The following is a 20,985-nucleotide window of genomic DNA, read 5'->3' as shown; positions in this document are numbered from 1 at the left end:
GGCGGATTATAAACAGTTATGGAACATTCACTAATAGGGACGAAACATCAACAATATGCTTTACATTGACTATGGCCTGCCCATACTTTGTCTACAAACTTGGTCCTCAAATCATTATGTATTTTGCAATACATGTAACTTTATAAGGTTGCACTCTTTCTATAAGTTATAAATAGCTACTAAGATAACGTTAAAGGATTAGTTCACTTTTTAAAAAAAACTTTTGCTGATAATTTACTCACTCCCATGTCATCCAAGATGTCCATGTCTTTCTTTCTTCAGTCGAAAAGAAATTAAGGTTTTTGATGAAAACATTCCAGGCTTTTTCTCCATATAATGGACTTCAATAGGACACAAACGTTTCAAGGACCAAATGACAGTTTCAGCGCAGCTTCAAATGGCTTTAAACGATACCAGACGATGAATAAGGGTCTTATCTAGCGAAACGATCGGTCATTTCAAAAATAAATAAAAAACTTTACGTTTTATAAGCACAAATGCTCGCCTAGCTCTGTTCTGTGATGCACGTTCGTGACTCTCCTGTTCGAACTCGTTCATCCAAATGAACGAATCTTTTTTCGGGTCATTTCGTTCGTTGAATGAACGAAATTACTCCGAAAAAGACTCGTTCAAAATGAACGAATCTTTTTTCGAGTCATTTCGTTCGTTGAATGAACGAAATGACTCGAAAAAAGATTCGTTCATTTGGATGAACGAGTTCGAACAGGAGAGTCACGAACGACGGTACGCGCTCGCGCTGTGCAAGAGAGGGGTGATCAGCGCGTACACGAGCGTGATTGACACTGCTAAGACATTCCTCCTGACTCTGATTGGTTGTTTCTGACCGGGAGCGGTGTATTTCTGCAAATGGCAATAGGACCACTGGGAGGAGCCAGAGGAGCTTGATTTTTTTCATGGATTATCTGTCTCATATTCTACTTTCAGGACATAATGACAGTTTTAACAAATATTTGTTTACAAAAGCTACCTACTGGAGCTTTAAATATACTGCTGGATCTTTAATGTTGTGGGCCTATTTTTTGCTGGAAATCCTGGACATCTTGTTCAGATACAAGGTATCATGGATTCTATATCAAATACCAAAAGATAAAAAATCAAAACCTGACGGCTTCTGCTAGAAAATTTGTAATGGGCCGTGGTTGGATCTTTCATCAGGACAATGATCCAAAACACAATAATGTGTCACTGAGCACAAATTGAAGCTTCTGCCATGGCCGTCCCAGTCCCCAGACCTGAACCCCATAGAAAATGAGTGGGCTGAACTGAAGAGATGAGCAACATGGATCTAGGAATCTGAAGGATCTGGAGAGATTCTGTATGGAGGAATGGTCTCTGATCTTTTGTCAGGGGTTCTCCAAATTCATCAGGCATTATAGGAGAAAACTCAGAGCTGTTATCTTGGCAAAAGGAGGTTGCAAAAATTATTTAATAAAAGCATGCCAATAATTGTGGCCAACGTGTTTTGGAGAAAAACATTTATTTTATAATGTGATTTACCCGCCACTTTCAATTATTTTACTTCAATGAAAGGTTAGATTTTTGTGAATTATCTGAATGAGAGATCAAAAGGATAAACAGTGCAGCTTTATTTTTACAGCCTTCTTTGATCATACTTACCAGGGGTGCCAATATAATTCTGACAACTGTGTTAATGTTAAAGAAGCTTTGCCTTAGAGCACAGCTTGATTGATCCTGATGAGACTGAGGTCAATTTATGATTCCTGGATGAGAGAACAACAAAAAAGGGTGCAGCGGGAGGTATGTGTTTGAAACAAAACTGCGCAAAGCTGAAGAAACTCACTGAACCAAGAGAGACTGATAGGAGAGTGTCATATCCATGGCACAAGTAGACAGACAGGTCACACACATTTTTATTTTTAATGCCAAGAATAAACAAGAGGCAAATATGAGCTTATATGAACAATGAAATACTTGGCATTGCCTTCGTCATATATGTAAAAAAAAAAAAGAAAAGAAAAAAATATTGAATACTCTATTGTTTTGTCTTTGATAATTTTATATTAATTGAAACCTTGTAAGTAAATTAGATTGACCTTTTAAAGCATGCATAATCCCTATAAAAATAAGTTAGTTTTAAAACAATTTCAGACCAGTTGAACAGGACTTCCTACTTCATTATCACACCACATCAAAGACAATTACGTGTTAAAATTCTTCGGTTTGAATTGGAGTTCAAAATTGTTCAGGGAAAAAAATCCTGTTTAACATAAGTAAAATACCACATATAAAATATAGTATTTCAAATCCATCACTGATTAAAACAGTTCACATAGCCAGATAGTGTAAATACAACATAGCATTTTTTTTCTAGAAAGTCTTATGGCCAAACATTTTGAGAGAACAATTTTTGTCTTTGCATCTTGTATCAGGTTTTCCCACTAAGTGGCGCCATTTTTCTGTGCTGATATTTTACACTGTTACATTAACGTTCCTTGAGAAAGACAATGTATGCCTACTTTATTGACAACTATAAACCTCACTATAAAGCCTATTCTTGCTGAATAGAGAGTCCCCTTCAAAGTCTATGATGGCACAACACAGATCCAATCCTGCTTTGTGCAAAATTATAATCTGTACTTATTGTATCTGCAGTAAACAAACATTTTGCAATCCACCTCCTGTTACTGCTCAGAGGTTTAAATTCCCAATACAGAATCCTGAAATAACACACTATCAGAAAGAACAGCCTCTATTTTTAGAGTCTCTACAGCCTGGAAAGATGATATAAAAAAGTCATATTAAAAATCTCACAGAAGGCCTATTTGTTCAGGATTTAAAGTTTTGGTAAAATCCAGCCCACTTTAAAACTACATGTTCCACTGTATAAAGAGAGGCGAGATATCAGTTACAAGAAAGTGGTACTGCGTTTCTCTGGTTTTGCAGTCCTATGCAGGTTATCTCTTTCTATACAAATGGTTTCTGAAAAAAAGATTTGAAATAATGTTAAAATTTTTGTTAAGAATGAGTCTAAAAGAAGCTGACTCAATCCTGAAGTCATTGTGGCTGTGCCATTTAGCAGCTTAAAATCACTGTATTGATACACTTCTGACAATGGTGAATGAATTCCCAACTGGCCTACAAGAGCCCAGATTTCACTACCTCACCAACTTCACACAGGCTGTTACCTTGGAAACAGTCGCCCACATGTGTCTGGGTCATATTCAAGAAACAAGGCCATATAAAAGAATGAAACTGTCACTGTCATTTGTTGAAAATATGGGCCATATTCTGTAGCATGTGACAGGTTAGATTGTTTTTATCAGTAAACGTATATATCTTTATTTATTACCACACAGGGTTAAAGTTCAGACTGAATGGGGAAACGAGAGGTAGCCTACATGGTTCTGTGAAAGTGGAAAAAAAAAACATATTCATACATTAGGATTTGTGCATAAGGGTAGAAAAACAGAAACTAATATTTTTAGTGAAGCAAAACACATCACAGATGTAGTCTGATTCTTGAAAGAATTACTCTTATGAGTTGGTTCTAGGGGTTCACCGAACCGTACCGTTCTCCACCCACGGTTCGACATGCACTTGCACCGCAGTTCATCTCAAATCTGTAGACGCATCTATAATATGGTTTGTTGAAAACAACAACGCGTAAAACTGACATACAGAAATTGGCTAGTGTATGTTTCTGTTGATGGATACGCATTAATGCTTCCCATTACGTTACAACCGTAATGATTCAAAAACGTGGACAAAGCAGTCACTTTGTAAACTTTGTTCAATACGAGTGTAATCACCCGTTGGTGGCGGGCGAGCGTAGGTGAGACCTGAACAACACGTTTCAATCTGCGTTTAAACTAAGATAATTTAAGCTTTGCCAATTTAAACATTCAAGTGCAAGACGACGCGTGAATTCGGGTGCGATGTGTGAAGATTTGTGCACTCAATATTAAGTTCTCTATCAAGTCTTGCGCTTGAATGGAAAAATTCACAACATGCCCATTTTGGTGAGTATCCTAGCAAACATAGTAGGTTATGTCTTAAGTTAACGTAAACAGTTTAGAAAGACAACGCATTTGTATCAGTATTTTGGATCCGTGCATTATGTCTTAAAGTGACAGCAGCCTAATATTCCTGCTGTCTGTGTTTTTAGTGTTAATCAAACAACAAAAGACAAGGAAATTACTCACTGCTAGCTTTTGTAATTTCAATAATGATTCACCTTTATTTGATTCATACAGTGAAGATTATTTGCAATGTTATTTTAAATTTGATTTTTTTTTAAAATTCCTGTACCTGAAAACTACTGTTAGACCTATACCTGAAAAACCTGAAAAGCACGGTTTATTATATTTGTATCTTTGCTCTATTGTATTTATTTGTGCTGTTGCTTGTAGTTAGATTATTTGTTTTTATTTTCTTTTTTATTATTTGACAGTAGTCTTTTTCCTGAACATAGCACATAGTAATTTGAACAATTACACTGAAACTAAAAGCGCCACAAATGCAGTCTGATTCCTGAACGAATTACTCTCATTGGTTCATTGTAGTGAATCAAAAAACAGCGCTATATAATAATATGGCTGCGTCCGAAATTGCATACTTTTTTGGAAGGTACTATAGGTTCTATATAGTAGGAATGTGTGTAGTATGAATGTAATCCGGACGTACTATGAGTAGCTACTATATTATTTTGTTTGGTTTAGCCGACTCTTTTATGAGTGCTGTGAATTCGGACATACTTCTTTTGTCACAAACTGTTTTCGCCTACTATTGTAGGAAAGTTAGCGACTTCGGATGCAGCCTAAGGGTGCTTCTCATTTCTTATTTGCGCATTCTTGTTTACTTTTTTTGCTTTCTTTCCTCAGATCTTAAATTTCCACCCCCTTAGGATGCGAGGGAAGGTCACACCTGTTTATCCTCGTTCATGAAGTTCAGGAAGTGTCCTTGCTCGGCCTAAGTGGTGCTCACTGCAGTCAAATGACATCCAGCTCCACCTTTCTGGATGGGGTGGAGGGATAGAGTTGTGGGTTAGGGTGTGGTTGGATATTCTAGCTCCACTCAATAGACCCACATTATATTCACTCCTCCTTGCCTCACCACGGTGCAATTTGCATAGACAGTAAAAGAAATGGACACAGCGACCCCCTTGATTTCAACGGAGTGACGTGAAGCCCATTAGAAGCACTCACTTCCTGATGGCTAAATGTACTGCGCAGGCTCAAACTGAGCTTGACGACGTAGATGTGACGTGAGCAACCTGTCTGACAGTTGTAAATCTTCTAGTAGCTGTGCCACATACCGAATTATTTCCAATTCCTCAAAAACGTTGTTGAAATATTTTGTCCCGTTGCTTTTATGGACTATCTATCTATGAGCTTCTTCCTTGACTTTATGCTCCATGTCCCCCGATTGCCTCATAGACAGTAAAAGATTGCCTGTGAGCTTCTCCTCCTGTCTATACGGTAAATTCTCTAATGTGCGACAGAGAGTCGCGTGGTTATGACGCAATCGTTAGCCTATTTTTACAAAAATGGCTTCTACGTGGCCATAACGTAAGATACAAAGTAATGGAGCCATACATTCTTGTGTTTCTTTATAAATAAATAATGGAAAAATGAATCTTTGGACGCTTCAGATGTAAAGTTATTTGCTGTCAAAGTGACGCCAAAATGAATGGGAGTCAATGGAGTGCTAACAGCAGGTGATGGTCTGCTACAATGGCGGCCCCCGGGAGGCTTCAGTTTCCGGCTGATGGCAGTTTGAGATGCCCTTCAAGATGGCTGAGTTCGATTGGTTTCTGGGTCACAGGCTGGAGGATGGAGGAGCAAGGAAACAAGGACACCTCAATTTGAGTATTGAGAAGTAGGCTTCCTCAAATGCATCCGAAATCACATACTCTCTTGAGTAGGTACTTATTTTGAATAAGTAATTACTTCATGGCCATAATAATTATCTGCATTATTGGAAGAGAGAGACCGATGAAGCCCATTTAGGGTTCAGAATGCAGACAAATGTGGCCTAAATCCATTTTTTACTCTGATCTGTTTTTCTAATGACAGTGTGAACAGCACAAACCACATGGAATCTGATCTTTTAAATTCCGGTTCATACTAAATCCGATACAGGTCAGATGTTTTGCAATGCGACCGCCCGCTGAACAGTCATATCGGAATTCATGTGAGTTTTACGTCACTAGGTCAACATTATTCACAATTCTGTGCTCATGGGAGTCAAAGATTTTAGATTTTTACAAAGATTTCACATAGGCTACTCAACGTTATCAAGAAAGTTGCGAAAGTACAGTAGCCTAGTCAACATTTGAAGTGGATCAAAAAAGTTGGTCAAAGTTGTCCTAAGACAAGAATTGGTATTGTTCTATATAGGGAATTATGTGATTTTGAATGCAGGTTAGTTGTGTTTGACATGCCTTTGAAATTGACCGTTCGCAGGAAGCTTGATTGACAGGTGATCTGACCAATCATACTTCGCCATCCGCCATTTTGTCGAGAAGGAGGTCTCTGCAGAGCAACAAGGGGCGTGCCTCAATTTGGGGGCGTTTTACAAGCGGGTAGGCGTTTTACAACCTCTCTGCCTGGTTGAGTAGTCCGACAAAGCAGTCAGGAGAGTTAGTAGATTAACATGGGAGGATTTGAATTTAAAAAAACTGAATATACTGACGCCTTTCCGTGGTTTAAACAACATTCCTTCTTATGTTCATTCATGTTTATTTGATACTATAAATGAACTAGAAGGAAGACATGATCGGCTCACGAGCAGTTTTAACTGATGCTCTACAGCGATCTGTCACGACACATTAAAGAACCACAAAACGGTATTTATTGTTTAAATTTCTTTAAAAAATGACAAAATTCGAAAGGTGAGACTTTGTTTAATATCAAAAGTTACCGAAAAGTAAGCTGGTGTGTCCTGTCTGTCAGCGTGTTGTCAGTCTCCTCTCTGCTCCGCGATGTATTTTTCACTGCATGAGAACATGGTGTGTGTGAGAGCGGCGTAGTAGCTTGACGGGCATAGCGACAGTAACTAAGGGGGGCGGGTCTTTGCGAACGGTCAATTACGGCTACAGCGATTCGAACGCATACGGAGCTGTCTGCTCTCTGATCGCTCTCGCGGTACTTTGAGGTATGCACAGCGCCGCTTCAAGTCAAACACTAACGATCCTCACCAGCTGGTTCATTTAACTGAATCAACAAAATAGTCTAACTTAATTCCCCAATGAATGTGGATCTTTTGTAGTGAATCAAAAATAAACCGCGATAAATAAATGTTAGTCAACCACTTCCGTTCGAGTTGGGGACCGTTAGGTATTTATGGAATGGACCACCGGAGGAAAATAGGGGAGGGTCATGTTTTTTAATTCTTTGTTGAGGGGAGGGTAATCTAACCTTTTTTAGTCTAGTGGGAGGGCTACCCAACTTTTGTATTCATGAAAACAACAACATTTCAAAGTGGCTAGTTTGGTGCGTATTTTTCCATGTAGCTCTCTCAGTCTCAGCCCCCATTGCTAGCTGATGGGTCTGACCCAACAAAAATCAGAAGCTGTTTATCAGTGCGCGCGCGCTTCGGGGATTCGCGCTCAGAAAAAGTTCATCGTGTCAGAATCATAGACTGTAAAAAATGGTCAGAACAGAACGCCAATGAAATGTTTACCCGGCAAAGCTTTCAAGTGGTTTTTAAACTTTTTCAAGAGCGACCGATCGTTTCCGTCAACTTCTTTGTGCCTCACAGAAATGAACCAAACTCAGCTGCATGCAGTTTTTTCTTTCGTTTTATTAATCTATTAATTATGTAAATATCCATATTTCACGTGTTTCTTTTATATAGGCCTATAGACTATGATTTTTTGAAAACAATTTTTGTTTATTTTTTAATTTAATTCTATTGTCCTTGTCCACTCTACTGACACACCGTGACCCGAGGGTCGCGACCCAGGGTTTGAAAACCGCAAATAGTGAACATTTGTGATTGCGAATAAGTGCAGTGTCCTGTGAGTGTAACTCTACCGCTGCGTTAATTTGCAGACTCATTTGTTTGAAATATTTATTTCTCAAAACAAGCAAAGGAACCAAAATCATTGAGAATCGGAAGTTCGGAACTAAAATCGATTTGCATCTTTCCACAGCAACCATGCACAATAACATCCTCTGCCTTAGACGGCAACAATGATGTAAGTAGGAGGATGTTAAACTCGGCACAGACAGTCTTGATGCTCTTTCCTCTCTTGATGATCTTTTTTTTCCCTCTCTTGATGTATTACCTGGTGGACGAGAGAGCCAGTGACGTCACGTCCCCATTACGAGCTGAGCTCGATCTTCCTCGCCCTGCATTCGGAGCCACTCGTTTAAACAAGGGCATTAAAACGCATCTAAACCACGCGAGTCCGACATAATCAACATCGGATATATAGGGAAACTAAAGATGCTCCAATCCCTCGCCGGTAATTCGTGTGTGCGCTTGATACAGAGCAACAAATCGGCATGGTATTTTCTGTTTCTGGTGCTCGGCTATATTCTATATCTCATATTCGGTGCGGTGGTGTTCTCCTCTGTAGAGCTGCCGTATGAAGACCTCCTGCGCCAGCAGCTCAGAGAGATCAAACGACAGTTCCTCAAGGAGCACGAATGTCTGTCCGAGGAGCGGCTGGAGAGGTTTCTGTCCAAAGCGTTGGATGCTAGCAACTATGGGGTGTCTATTCTCAACAACGCATCGGCCAGCTGGAACTGGGACTTCACGTCGTCTTTGTTTTTTGCAAGCACTGTCTTATCAACCACAGGTGAGTCATTCACCAATGCGGATAAAGTCATAAAGTTATATGACTGCATGACATTAAATAACTAACTTGCATACCTGATAGGCCTACTCTGAAGATCCGATGTAGCCTAATTCATGATTTTTAATGGTGCACCATTTGATGATTGCATTTATTTGCAATGACCTATATTTATTTTAAAGGCTTCAGCAAGGCATCAATAACAACAACACACAATGCAGATATCTCATTTGCCTTTTCCGACTCTTTTTCAAATACGTTTAATCCACTTCTCATAATAACTGATAAGTTCTTCTAATTTTGTAGCCTTCTTGTTTTTCCTCCATTTTCTTGGTTCCCTTCGAGAGGCTGTCTCGTCTGTCATTTAACACCTGCCTTTACGCAGAAATGTTACCTTAGACCGGTATCCAATTACGGGCATGAAACGGACAACAACTTTATTGAAGATCTCTACAATTTGGTCTTATTCAGATTGTGAACTATACAGATATGGGCCTGCATGCTCAGATATACAGAGAAGAGACATGCAGATAACGATTTTTAGTTTCTGTTCTATAGAAATGACTATTGTGTTTCCCAGAAGAACTTAGAATCAAAACTCCTCTTCTCTCATTATGCATAACAAGCCTCAAGCATGTATAACTATCAATCCTGTATAACATGAAAGACCATATCTTCTTTAACCCTGTAAAGACTGACATTAATTTTTAATTATGAACAAAATGATTAATTATTGAGCAAAAATATGCTGATGTTTTTATTTAAATGGATAAAAAGTAATATTAATTTTTGAGTTTGTAATGAAACCAAGTCTGCATCAGTTATCACTTTATATCTCACAATAATATATCTTAGTAAGATGATATTTAAATGCTTTTATGATCAAAGCTCTGTAGTTTTAATCGTGGTGGGCAAATCATATAATGAAATACAATGATATATTAATGAAATACAATGAATAAACATTTCTCAAAAGCCTGATGTATAATTTTTGATACATTTTAACATGATTTTTCAACAAAAAAAGTATTGATTATCAAGTAAATCTAAGTTGCTTCAGTCCAGTAAATGTTCATCTTATTAATATCAAAAGTAATAATATTAAATTTATTACGTTTACAAAATCATTCAAGATTTCTTAGCAAAAAGACACGTCTACCACAACCACATATTCAGAATTATACTAAAATGCCATTTACTTACTAAAAAGGTATGAACTATTAATCATAGTGTAGAAGGCATGTAGTATATTGTGTTCAACGGGTTTTTTAGGAAAGTTTTGATCATGCTGATAAGTTGATAAGCACTGCTCTAGAAAACACCACCAGGTTAACACATTGATTCAACAAAGCCCAATTTCCACTGGAATTTGGTGTTTGTTGGTATTTGTTGGTGAAGTGTGTGCTAGCTTATAAAACCCCATTCCCAGAAAAGTTGGGACGTTTTGTAAAATGCAACAAAATCAAGAATCTGTGATTTTGTTAATTATCTTGAACCTTTATTTAACTGGCAAAAGTACAACGATTACAAAAAAAATCCAATGTTTTCACTGACTAACTTAATTTTATTTGTTATATATTGATGGCTGCAACACACTCCAAAAAAGTTCGGACAGAGACAAAATAAAAGTAAAACAAGTATAGAATATCCAGGTTAAACAGTTTTAAACCGTCCACAAAGGCATGTGAATTGGTAATAAGTGAGGGTTAGTGGCATAAACGGAGCATCATAGTCTTTGCAAGCAAAAATGGGTCATGAATCTTTGCTCACCACTTTGTTCCAAATTTCATGAGAGAATTGTCAAACAATCCAAGTCACATTTCTCAATGCCAGATAGCAAAGAATTTGGGTCTTTCACCATCTACCATACATAATTTTATGAAAAGATTCAGCATATCTAGAGAAATCTCAGTCCATGTGGGCAAGGCTAGAAATGTGCGTGACCTTTGAGCCTTAGATGTCATTGCATGAGAAACCATCATAAAACATAAAAAAATAGCCACATGGGCTCGGGAGTACTTTGGAAAACCGTTGTCACTTAACAAAGTATACTGGTGTATCAAGAAATACAACTTGAATCACGGTTGCGCAAGGAGAAATACATCAATTCTGTGCAGAGATGCCGCTGACATCTGTCATGGTATGGGGATGCATCAGTGCAAACGGTATAAGTGACTTGAAAATGTGTGAAAGGTTGTAGAGAGACATATCATAGATGTGTGCTCTTAAGAAATAACCATAAGATTACATCTTTTCTGGGAAGCAAGACAATGCCAGGCCTCATTCTGCAAGTTCAAATTTGTCTCTTATTGAAAATGTATGACCCAATATGAAAAGGAGAATCAGACAACGTCCTGTTGAGCGACTGTTGAGCGGCTGTCTTGTATCTGGCATTAGGTAAAAATTCCACTGGCAAAACTGCAACAATTAGTATTCTCAATTCCCAAGTGATTAAAAAGTGTAATTAAAAGGAAAGATGATGCGACACAGTAGTAAACATGCCTCTGTCCCAACTTTTTTGGAGTGTGTTGCAGTCATCTAAATCAAAATTTGTTTATATTTACAAAATACAATTAAGTTGGTCAGTGAAAAAATATTAGAAATCTTTTGTTTGTACTCTTGTCAGTTAAGTAAAGGTTCAAGAGAATTAACATTGACAAGAATTCTTGATTTTATTGATTTATTGCATTTTATAAAATGTTCAATTTTTCTCTGGATATGGGGTTGTATGAGTAAAAGCACGGTCATGATTTAACAGGAAAAATGTTTTCAACCATTTTATCATTAACAGACATTCAGTATCTAGTTCCCCTTTACATTAATGCACGTTGCACAAAAGATAGTTTTACTTCTTTCTTTTTTTCTAAAAAAGGAAATTTGAACAAGACCGTTTAATAGAGAGTGGAATAAGGCCATAGAAGGAACCACAGGCTGGAGGGCCAGAGCACGCTCAATGGCTAGAGAATACCCAGAATGCACTGTGAGAATGCACACGCAAAATGAATTTGAATTTCCACGTCTGACCAGAAGACCACATCCATCCATTTTCCAAAATCGTATAGGTATAAATTCCTTATTAATTGATTATTAAATTGTTTCATTAAGGTTTATAGTGACAGATCAAGAGTTTGGGCATACATTTACGGTAATCACTAGAAATTGTTCTTTTGTCATTTCCTTTTCAAACTGCCATTTATGTCCTTGCTTCCTTATTAATTGACTTTGCTCTGTAACGCAAATCCTTCTAGCGCGGTTGTGTCTGAGGCGCGAGGCATTTAGAGAGACCCTGCAAACTAACCTGATTGTTGATGTCCATAATGTGAGATTGTCCATTAGTTGTGAGCTCTAGGGAGGCATCAAACTGCTGAGGGCAGAAATGAGAGCAATATAATCTGTTTATTTCAGGGACACTCACACAGAAATAAAATTACAGTGCCTGACTGAAAGATTAATCCAGAATGGAACTTAATCTATGTGTTAATCTGTGTCTGGCAATGGCTGTGAGACAGTATGGTTTTGTTTTCAGTGATAAGAATAGAGTGTGCTAATCCATGGGTATATGCTAGTCTCCTGAAGAAAACATTTTCATTAAGTAAATGGGAATGTTTAATGTGCAATTTCCACCTTATAATTCACAGGATATGGTCACACTGCTCCTCTCTCTGATGGTGGGAAGGCTTTCTGCATCATTTACTCTGTGATTGGCATCCCTTTCACCCTCCTCTTCCTCACGGCTGTGGTGCAAAGGATTATGGTCTATAGCACATGGCGGCCCGTTATGTACATGCATACACGCTGGGGTCTGTCTAAACCCCTGGTGGCCCTCGTACATGCAACCATGCTGGCCGTCGTAGCTGTGTCCTGTTTCTTCCTCATCCCTGCGGCCATCTTCTCTGCCCTAGAAGAGAACTGGAACTTTCTGGAATCCTTCTACTTCTGCTTTATCTCACTCTCCACTATCGGTCTGGGTGACTATGTGCCCGGAGAGGCCTTCAACCAGAAGTTTCGTGAGCTCTACAAACTGGGCATCACTGGTAGGTGTGGTTTCTATGTGCTTTGTTTTGGTTTGGCTTAGAAATGCACGATTCTGGATGAATTGAGAATCACATTTTTTTTTTCAAACAGAAATCACGATTCTCCCAAGATTCTGAACAGACAACTAAACAAAATAACATGAAATTTACTAGAGGTTCTGTCAAAATTTTAATTGGTGCAGTCTATTTAAAACGTTTAAATAATCAGAATGTTTTATTTTATTTTTTTATTTGAGTGATTCAATGACTCACTCATAAATACTTCACTTGTTTCATTCCTGGATGAATCAACGTTTTTGAACAAATCTCTTAAGGCGAGACACGGCAGGCAAAAACATCTTTTTTTTCACTGGTCAATTTTTAGATTTTTGGCTTGTGCTGAAAAAAAGTCTTTACACAATATATATACAAAACAATTACATTACACAACAGATTTCAGTTTTTGTATAATATTATTATATAATACTAAACAAATCTGTAAATGTTGGATTCTAAAGTGGTTGTGAGTCCCTCAGGCAGAAACATATTCACCTGTCTGATGGACTGTTCATGTGTTGTTTTGATGTGGTGTTTTGGATCAGTGATGGATGAAGCAATAATGAGTTTTGGATGTTAAACATGGATATGATACATGGATTTTACTTGGACCTAAAGCATATTTTGATCGATAGAAATTAGTGGAATTATGCCGTATTAAGTCGTATTCCTAACTATATTGTGAAGGTTTGTTCAGAGGGATTTGTTGATATATTGGCCTGATTGATTCATTCTTGGCCTGATTCATGTGACATTTAATGCCTAAAAATAGGGCGGAAATCAATTTAAGGCTATTGGCAGTATTTTCTGATTAACAGGGTAACAAAAGGAGATATTCATAATCCCCTCTGGTAATGTCTTTTCATTGAATATATCAACAAAATGCAAAAATAATTTTTAACCTTGTTTTTTTCAATCGTCAGATTCGTAACTTGAAATCGGCATTTCTTTGTTGTTTAGAATCCAGTTTTCCCGTAATTCTTTTGTCCTTTATGATTTTAATAAATAACTCTGTCTTGTCTTCTGTTCAAACCTTCCACGTCATCTTTAAAGAATGATCGACTTTTACGTAGGCGCCATTACCTGTAAATGCAAAAAAAGTTTCCATTGCCGTTTTGTGAAATATTCCTTTTTCAAATTGCCTGAAAAAATAACTCATGTGAGCGTAAAAACGTTTTTTGCGATAGATGGGAGTTTTTACGAAATTTAAGTTTTCATTGGACACAAATTCAATTTGCAAATTCGATTTTTGTCAGAATGCAAAAGAGAGGACTTAAAGGTGATTGAAAGCCTTGAATATGTAAGGAATAATTGACGGGCTGTCGCGGAGTGGCCGTTACATCTCGGGTGTGCATTATTTTTCAATAATTCAACAGCCCCGAGTCAATTATTCTGCTTATAGGCTACTACAGTTACCACACCTCAAAACATTGATCCGGTGATTTGTCAGGTTTTTGTCCTTAAAACACTCTTGTGTGTGGGACTAATTTCTTACTCATCTCATCCCAAGATGTTGCTATTTCCAAAACATCGTTTTAGAGCTAGTTACGGAGGCTTGAACCTTGCACACAGTCCGAAATTCGCGTCCGAAATTTTCGCACGTTAAAAAATAAATTAGGGCTGCAACAACTAATCGATAAAATCGATTATAATCGATTATGAAAATCGTTGTCAACGAATGTCATTATCGATTAGTTGGTCTGCTTACGTCACGGGGAGCGTTTACTGGTACGCACACACACGCAAGGTCTCTCTCCCTCAGGCGCTCTGCCGAGCGCGCGCGCTACACGGTTTGGAGCAGTCTCTTCTGTCTCGCATGCGCGCTCTTGCTTGCGCGCTCTAGATTTCGGGAGTTTGAACTAATTCGCGGGCATCAGGGAGCCGCAATCAATATGCGGGAGACTCCCGGGACTTCCGGGATCTTGGGATGTCTGTATTTTGTCTCGAGCATCAGGTTGTGCAATCAGTTCGCTCGCAACGTAAGTGATGGATTAAAATAGCGCTACTGCAGAAATAGGTTAAATTAAAACGGTCTTTACAAAGCGAAGCACTAAATATAAAGGCAGTTAATAACAGCAGCAGTAAAATATTGTTTTTTAGTCACTGTACTCAGTGGTTTTCAGCGAATGCTTGTGCACTAATGCATAATTTCTCCTGTCCTTTACTCAAGCCTGTTAGCTTGCTGGGTAACGTTACCTCCATTCCGTTCTCTTTTTATAGCATTTGTCTACTAAGTTTTAATTGTTTTTCAAACGCGATCTACTGCGGCTCTACATTCACACAATTGTTTTCAATCTTTCTATATTTATTTAATCAATTTATCCTTATATTATTCTTTTATATATTATATATATAATATATATTATATTCTTTATCCTTATATTCCTTATATATAATTAATTTTAAATAAAAATTAAATGAATTATATATTTTAGATGTTTTTAGTTTGTTTTTAGTTCAGATATTCACATCTGAACAACATGTCTGTGTAAATTTGTTTTAACAAAAATTGTGTTAAAACATAATAAGTTGGATATCATTTTTTTAACAATAATCATGTTTGTCAACTTGCCATCAGAAAATCATTAAAAACAATGCAAATATTGATATTAGTAAAACTCAATGTGTGGCTTTTGCACTTTTTAAAGTACACTTTTACACATAAATACCCTGATTTACGGTTTTATTTAGTTATAATAAAAAAAAAATCTAATTTAATTTCTATCCGATTAATCGATCAATCGAAAAAATAATCGTCCGATTAATCGATTATCAAAATAATCGTTAGTTGCAGCCCTAAAATAAATACGACCTCACGTTATATGTCAATCACGTTTACATACTGCCTGGAAAACTTCCGTTCGTCATAAAAAAAATTCGAATCAGGTTCGATTTTCTATGTTTTTCGTATCCGTAACAAGCATTTGAATGGTGTTTTGACAATTCAGAGCCACTAAATGACGGATACGAAAAAACGCATGCGAAAATTGCAGTTATTAGAGAGAGAGAGAGAGAGAGATTGAGAGATTAAGCATTCCTCTTTTCGAAAAAGAAACTGCTCAATATGTAAGTAAAAATACTCTGCTTACTTCCTTTTGTATATCTAAAGATCTTCATGTGTAAGTCTGGCCTGTTGTCATAGGAACAGATGGAGGGTAAAAGGAAGTGCATGTGATTTAAGGGTTCAAATCGTTCTTCCACTGCTCCATCTAGTGTTTGTATTACATAGCAGTACAGCTCTCTCTCTTTTTTAAAAGTTACATGAAAATCCCACATGGCTTGCATACTTGTGTGGGTTTAGTTAATGCAGATGGCCCCATCCTTCTTTTCTGTATGTGGGAGTCGGTGAGAAAGGTCCACATTTGCTGTCGTTGCGTAATTGTGGAGGAGGATGTGGCATTTGTGAGGCCCACACATGCTGAGTTGGCTTGAAGTCTCATATTTCTTTTGCTCTGTCTCTCTTGCAGTCTAAAAGCGTTTTATTCATGATCCTTGAAGTGGCATACACACCTTTCCTTTAAAGTTAAAACAACATATTTTGCAACATATTTTATTCAGCTTTTTGTAATGTGATGTATTTTTTATGAAGAAATTTAGAACAGGACTTAACTTTAGGCTCATCCATCAAAAATCGGATTGTGAAAATGGACATTATATGCCATACTTAAAGGGGATAGTTCACTCAAAAATCCAAGATTCTGACATTAATCACTCACCCTCACGTCGTTCCAAACCACAAATGAAGATCTTTTTTAAGAAATCTGAGAGCTCTCTATCCCACCATAGACAGCTATGCAACTATCAGTTTGACCCGTCACAAAGTTCATGAAGAGATCATAAAACGAATCCATATGAATTGAGCGGTTTAGTCCAAATTTTCTGAAGAGACTTGATCGCTTTATATGATGAACAGATTTAATGTAGGCTTTTATTCACATGTAAACATTCATCAACTCACACATCAGTTATGGTAAACTGAAGCTCAAGCATGTTTTCTTGACTTCTCATGTGTTACACAGCACGTTTGAGCTTCTGCAAGAACCAATGAGGTTCTTTCTCGTGTTACACAGCCCATTTGAGCTTCTGCAAGAACCAGTGAGGTTCATTCTCATGTTACACAGCACGTTTGAGCTTCTGCAAGAACCAGTGAGGTTCATTCTCATGTTACGCAGCACGTTTGAGCTTCTACAAGAACCAATGAGATTTGTTCTTGCATAACAAGCAGGCTGGTTTGAGCTTATGTTTATACTTCTGTTTATGAGATTCAGTGTTTAAATGTGAATAAAAGCCTAAATTCAATCTCATAAAGCGATTGAGTATCTTTGGAAAATTTGGCCTAAACCTCTCTATTCATATGGATTAGTATTACGATCTCTTTATGAACTTTTTGAAGCGTCAAAGTGGTAGATGTGTAGCTGTAACAAAAGTCATACATGATGACAGAATTTTCGTTTTTGGGAGAACAAACCCTTTAAGCTAGGTGATTGGAAGGGTTGTTTTTTCTCTTTTACAAAAGAATATAAAGACAATTATTAATATCAGATGTTGCAGTGTCCATTTGTAACATTTTGTCAGACTTGATAAAACTCCTTTCAAGCTACAATGAAACAAGAAACACACACACAGACATGTAGAGCAGACAGAGAAATGTTTGAGGTGAAACACACCATTAAACTCAAAAGTTAGCATAAACTCTGTGAAAAGTTTACATTCCTTCATCTCTCCATCTCTCTCCCCTTTGTGTCCCACAGTGTATCTCCTCCTCGGTCTGATTGCCATGCTGGTGGTGTTGGAGACCTTCTGTGAGCTGCAGCAGTTGAAGCAGCTGAGGAAGATGTTTTATCTGAAGAAGGAGAAGCCCCAGGATCGCCTGGCCATCATGGAACATGACCACCTGGCTTTTACCTCCATGCCAGACGGGACCATCAACTCGCCCCAGGAAGATAAAACAGAGCCCTTTGTGGACTTCCCTGTCCTAACCTCTCCGGGAGGTGATGACCCCATGATCAAATAGATGTTTTAGCTTCCATCAACATAACCTTCAATCGAGGAAGACATCTTTAGCCGAGGGTTCTCGCAAGTGACTGGCTGGCCACAGAATTGTGAAAGTTACTTGAATATATCACTTCAGATTCTGCGTATTTAACAGCCCTCTACAAAACAATGCCAATCTGGCTTCCTGTTTCTTGACGTGATGAAACCGTTCAGTGTGCTTACTGAATATCTGCAACTGATCATAAGCACACTTAGGCCTAGTCCATAAAAACCCAGGATCTAGATTAAAAAGCATACATAATTGCACACTAAAATCTAGTATGTACTTGTCTATTGAGATTGTCGAAATGGTAGAAGTAACCCCGGCAGCATTTGTGGTATAATGTTGATTACCACAAAAACTTTTCAGTTTCAGTGAGGCGCTTACAATGGACGTGAATGGGGCCAATTCGTAAACACTAAAATACTACATTAATACTATGTAAAATATACCATCATTGTATGGACAAAAAAAAAATACAATGGAGGTCAATGGGAACCAAAACTGTTTGGTTATCAACATTCTTTGAAATATCTATTGTTGTGTTCAGCAGAAGAAAGCAATGCAACATGAGGGTGAGTAAATGACAGAATTTTCATTTTTGGGTGGACTATCACTTTAAATTTTTAAAAATTGGACCCATTTACTGTAATAGTAAGACCCTTATTGTAACCTCAAATTTTTTTGCATACTGAACTTAATTTGTATTGCACCTGGAATATTATTTTAAAGTCCAATTTTTTTTCAAAAATAGACTAAATCGTAAAGCACTCCTGCCCTGATCTAAACTTCGAATAAAGACCACTGTCTTTTCAGATCTTCATAAATATGTTGTGAGTGCTCAATATTGGTGGAGACATGTCATCAAACATAGTAGTTGCACATCCATCACCTGTTAAGTGTTATTTCAGACTCACGTGATATACCTTGTGAGTTTGCTAACAGTAAGATTTAGATTTTAAAATTTAAATGTCTTATTTAAGTGGCTAACGATAATATTCTAACATTAAAATGTTAAGACTATGATGCACTATAATGCAGCATATACTGTAGCATAAATTGGTGTAGAAGCGCATAAAACTGTTTGTATGCTTTAAGGGGAGTCATTACACGTTTTAGATGACAGTCGAAATGTAACATTTACCTTAAAGATGTGTTTTAAAGGGAAAAAAACATGCCATACTGTATTCTTTTCTTGATACAGTGAAGAAAGTGATATTTTACCTTGGTCTCAATATTATGACGTTTGATAGAGCAAGTCAATCTCAGTTTACATGGATTTTTTGAATCCAAGGTCAAACAAGGGCTGGTTCCATGTATCTTTGTCTTGAGCTACTAAGATCCAGCACAATGTCTTTACATACCAAAAATGTTTGATGAAAATCTAGGATATCTGAAGTTTGGTTCTGTATTATCGACTAATTGACTGTATAAAACTTAGATCCTCCTGATCTTTAACTGTTTGCATTCAAAACAATTTTGTGGCTATTTAATAAACATAAAAAAATGTAATATATTTTTAAAACATGCTTGAAGTGTTTACAACAGAATGCTTGTGTTTGTATTATGAGAATGACTGTTGTAGGCACAGACTGATGACTACTGTTTAAGGTCCCGTCGGAAGATCACAGTGTACAGCAGATGTGTTGTGTCACTATCACCACAGTAGAATGTCATGACATTTTGATCACAATAGAATAAAAGCTGAATGTCTTAAGGACTCATTTTAACAACTGTTTTGTCTGACTGTAGGGATTATTTACAGACAGTGCTGTTTTTATATCAATAAACGCTGAATCCGAGCTCAGGCCATGGGAACTTGAATGTGCTAATGTGACATATTTATTGTGTGAATAATGAAATGCTTTGTGATGTCAGTGCTGTATTCTTTGTGCTTATTTGCCCTTGGTGTTTTGCTGCATAGCCTCTATATGATCAGCTACAGTGTCTTAACATTAAATCAGTGCAGCATAAAATCATGTATTAGTTATTGATTTGTTTTTTATTGGTGTATAAGTAGTATGTTTAGAAAATGCACAAGGGCATACGGTCTTGTGCTCTGTTTAAGATGTGTGTGAAATACTGGTGAATAAATGTTGTCATTTCCATAAATAAAAATCCTGACTGGATTAATAGCCTTGCAAACTTTTTTTTTAGGGAAAGGTCATCACCATTACAATCCCTTTAAATGTTCAAAATGACCAGAAAATCAGTGCAAGAATTTTTTTTATTCTACATATTAGTGCTGCTGTCAAAATTAACGCATTAATGTTATCCTTGCAAGCACAATTAAACTAAGTCTAGAACGTACGTAAACAGTTAGGGTGAAAATATAGGATGTCAGATCCGAGTCATGGGAATCCGGTCTTAAAATGACAGCTTCCTAATAAACCTCTGCGGTGATGTCAGTCATAATGTTAATCACACAACAAAATCATTCACTGCTTTTAAATCTTAAAGTAGGATTACTCTAGATTTCATTTATAATTTATGCAGTGAAAACTGAAGTGTTTGTAATCTTTAATTACTCTATATACCCTACCTGTTAGACCTACCTAAAAATCTTAAAGCACTACAGTAATGGGTTTATGTGAAGATTGTTTTAAGTTCAAAATTAAGTTATATTTTTTAAAGCCTAATTAATGTTTTTGTTTTTTTAAAGAATAGCTTTCAAGTATACTGTAATGCTGTATGCCTATAATTAATGGGTTAAAATTGAGAACGAAAAAATCAGTTTCAGGAGACAGTGGTTTTGGTATCAGTGATGCCTTTCATTTAAATAAAAGATGTCATTAAACAATGTGCAATTAATAAAACATTTATTGATTGATGGCATTAAATATACATTTTATAAATACACAAAATATTGTGTAAATGTATTCCATGCTGTGGTGTTTAGGACTTCTGTAACATAAATAGAAAGCCTTCTTTAAATTGCTTTTTGAGTGCAATTAAAATACAATTATTTTGTTAACAAAAAAGAAAAGCTAAGCCGGGAATAACTAAGTAAAATGTGACTCATAGATTGAGAAAAATACAAAACAATGAGGAAGTGGTATGAAGTACTCTTGAATCGGTCATTTAAAAAAACCTTC

General features: G+C 36.9%; 1 protein-coding gene across 2 annotated transcripts; it reads left to right on the top strand.

Annotated features, from left to right (window-relative positions):
• The first annotated feature begins 8,210 nt into the window (after positions 1–8,210).
• kcnk1b (potassium channel, subfamily K, member 1b) lies at positions 8,211–20,019 on the top strand. 2 transcript variants are annotated; one of them, XM_077236599.1, is made up of 4 exons: positions 8,302–8,452; positions 8,567–8,788; positions 12,424–12,819; positions 17,607–20,019. In XM_077236599.1, the coding sequence occupies exons 1-4, from the start codon at positions 8,434–8,436 to the stop codon at positions 17,867–17,869; spliced, it is 900 nt and encodes a 299-aa protein (XP_077092714.1). In that variant the 5' UTR covers positions 8,302–8,433; the 3' UTR covers positions 17,870–20,019. The 2 variants fall into 2 exon arrangements, with proteins under 2 accessions (XP_077092713.1, XP_077092714.1); XM_077236598.1 differs by having other exon boundaries at positions 8,211–8,788.
• Positions 20,020–20,985: the final 966 nt, after the last annotated feature.

The sequence above is a fragment of the Siphateles boraxobius genome, unplaced genomic scaffold (genome assembly GCF_051911475.1).
Source record: "Siphateles boraxobius isolate OS27281-9 unplaced genomic scaffold, OSU_SipBor_1 20, whole genome shotgun sequence".
NCBI lineage: Eukaryota > Metazoa > Chordata > Actinopteri > Cypriniformes > Leuciscidae > Siphateles > Siphateles boraxobius.
Note: the sequence above shows the minus strand (reverse complement) of the source record. Positions and strands in the feature narration are given on the sequence as shown.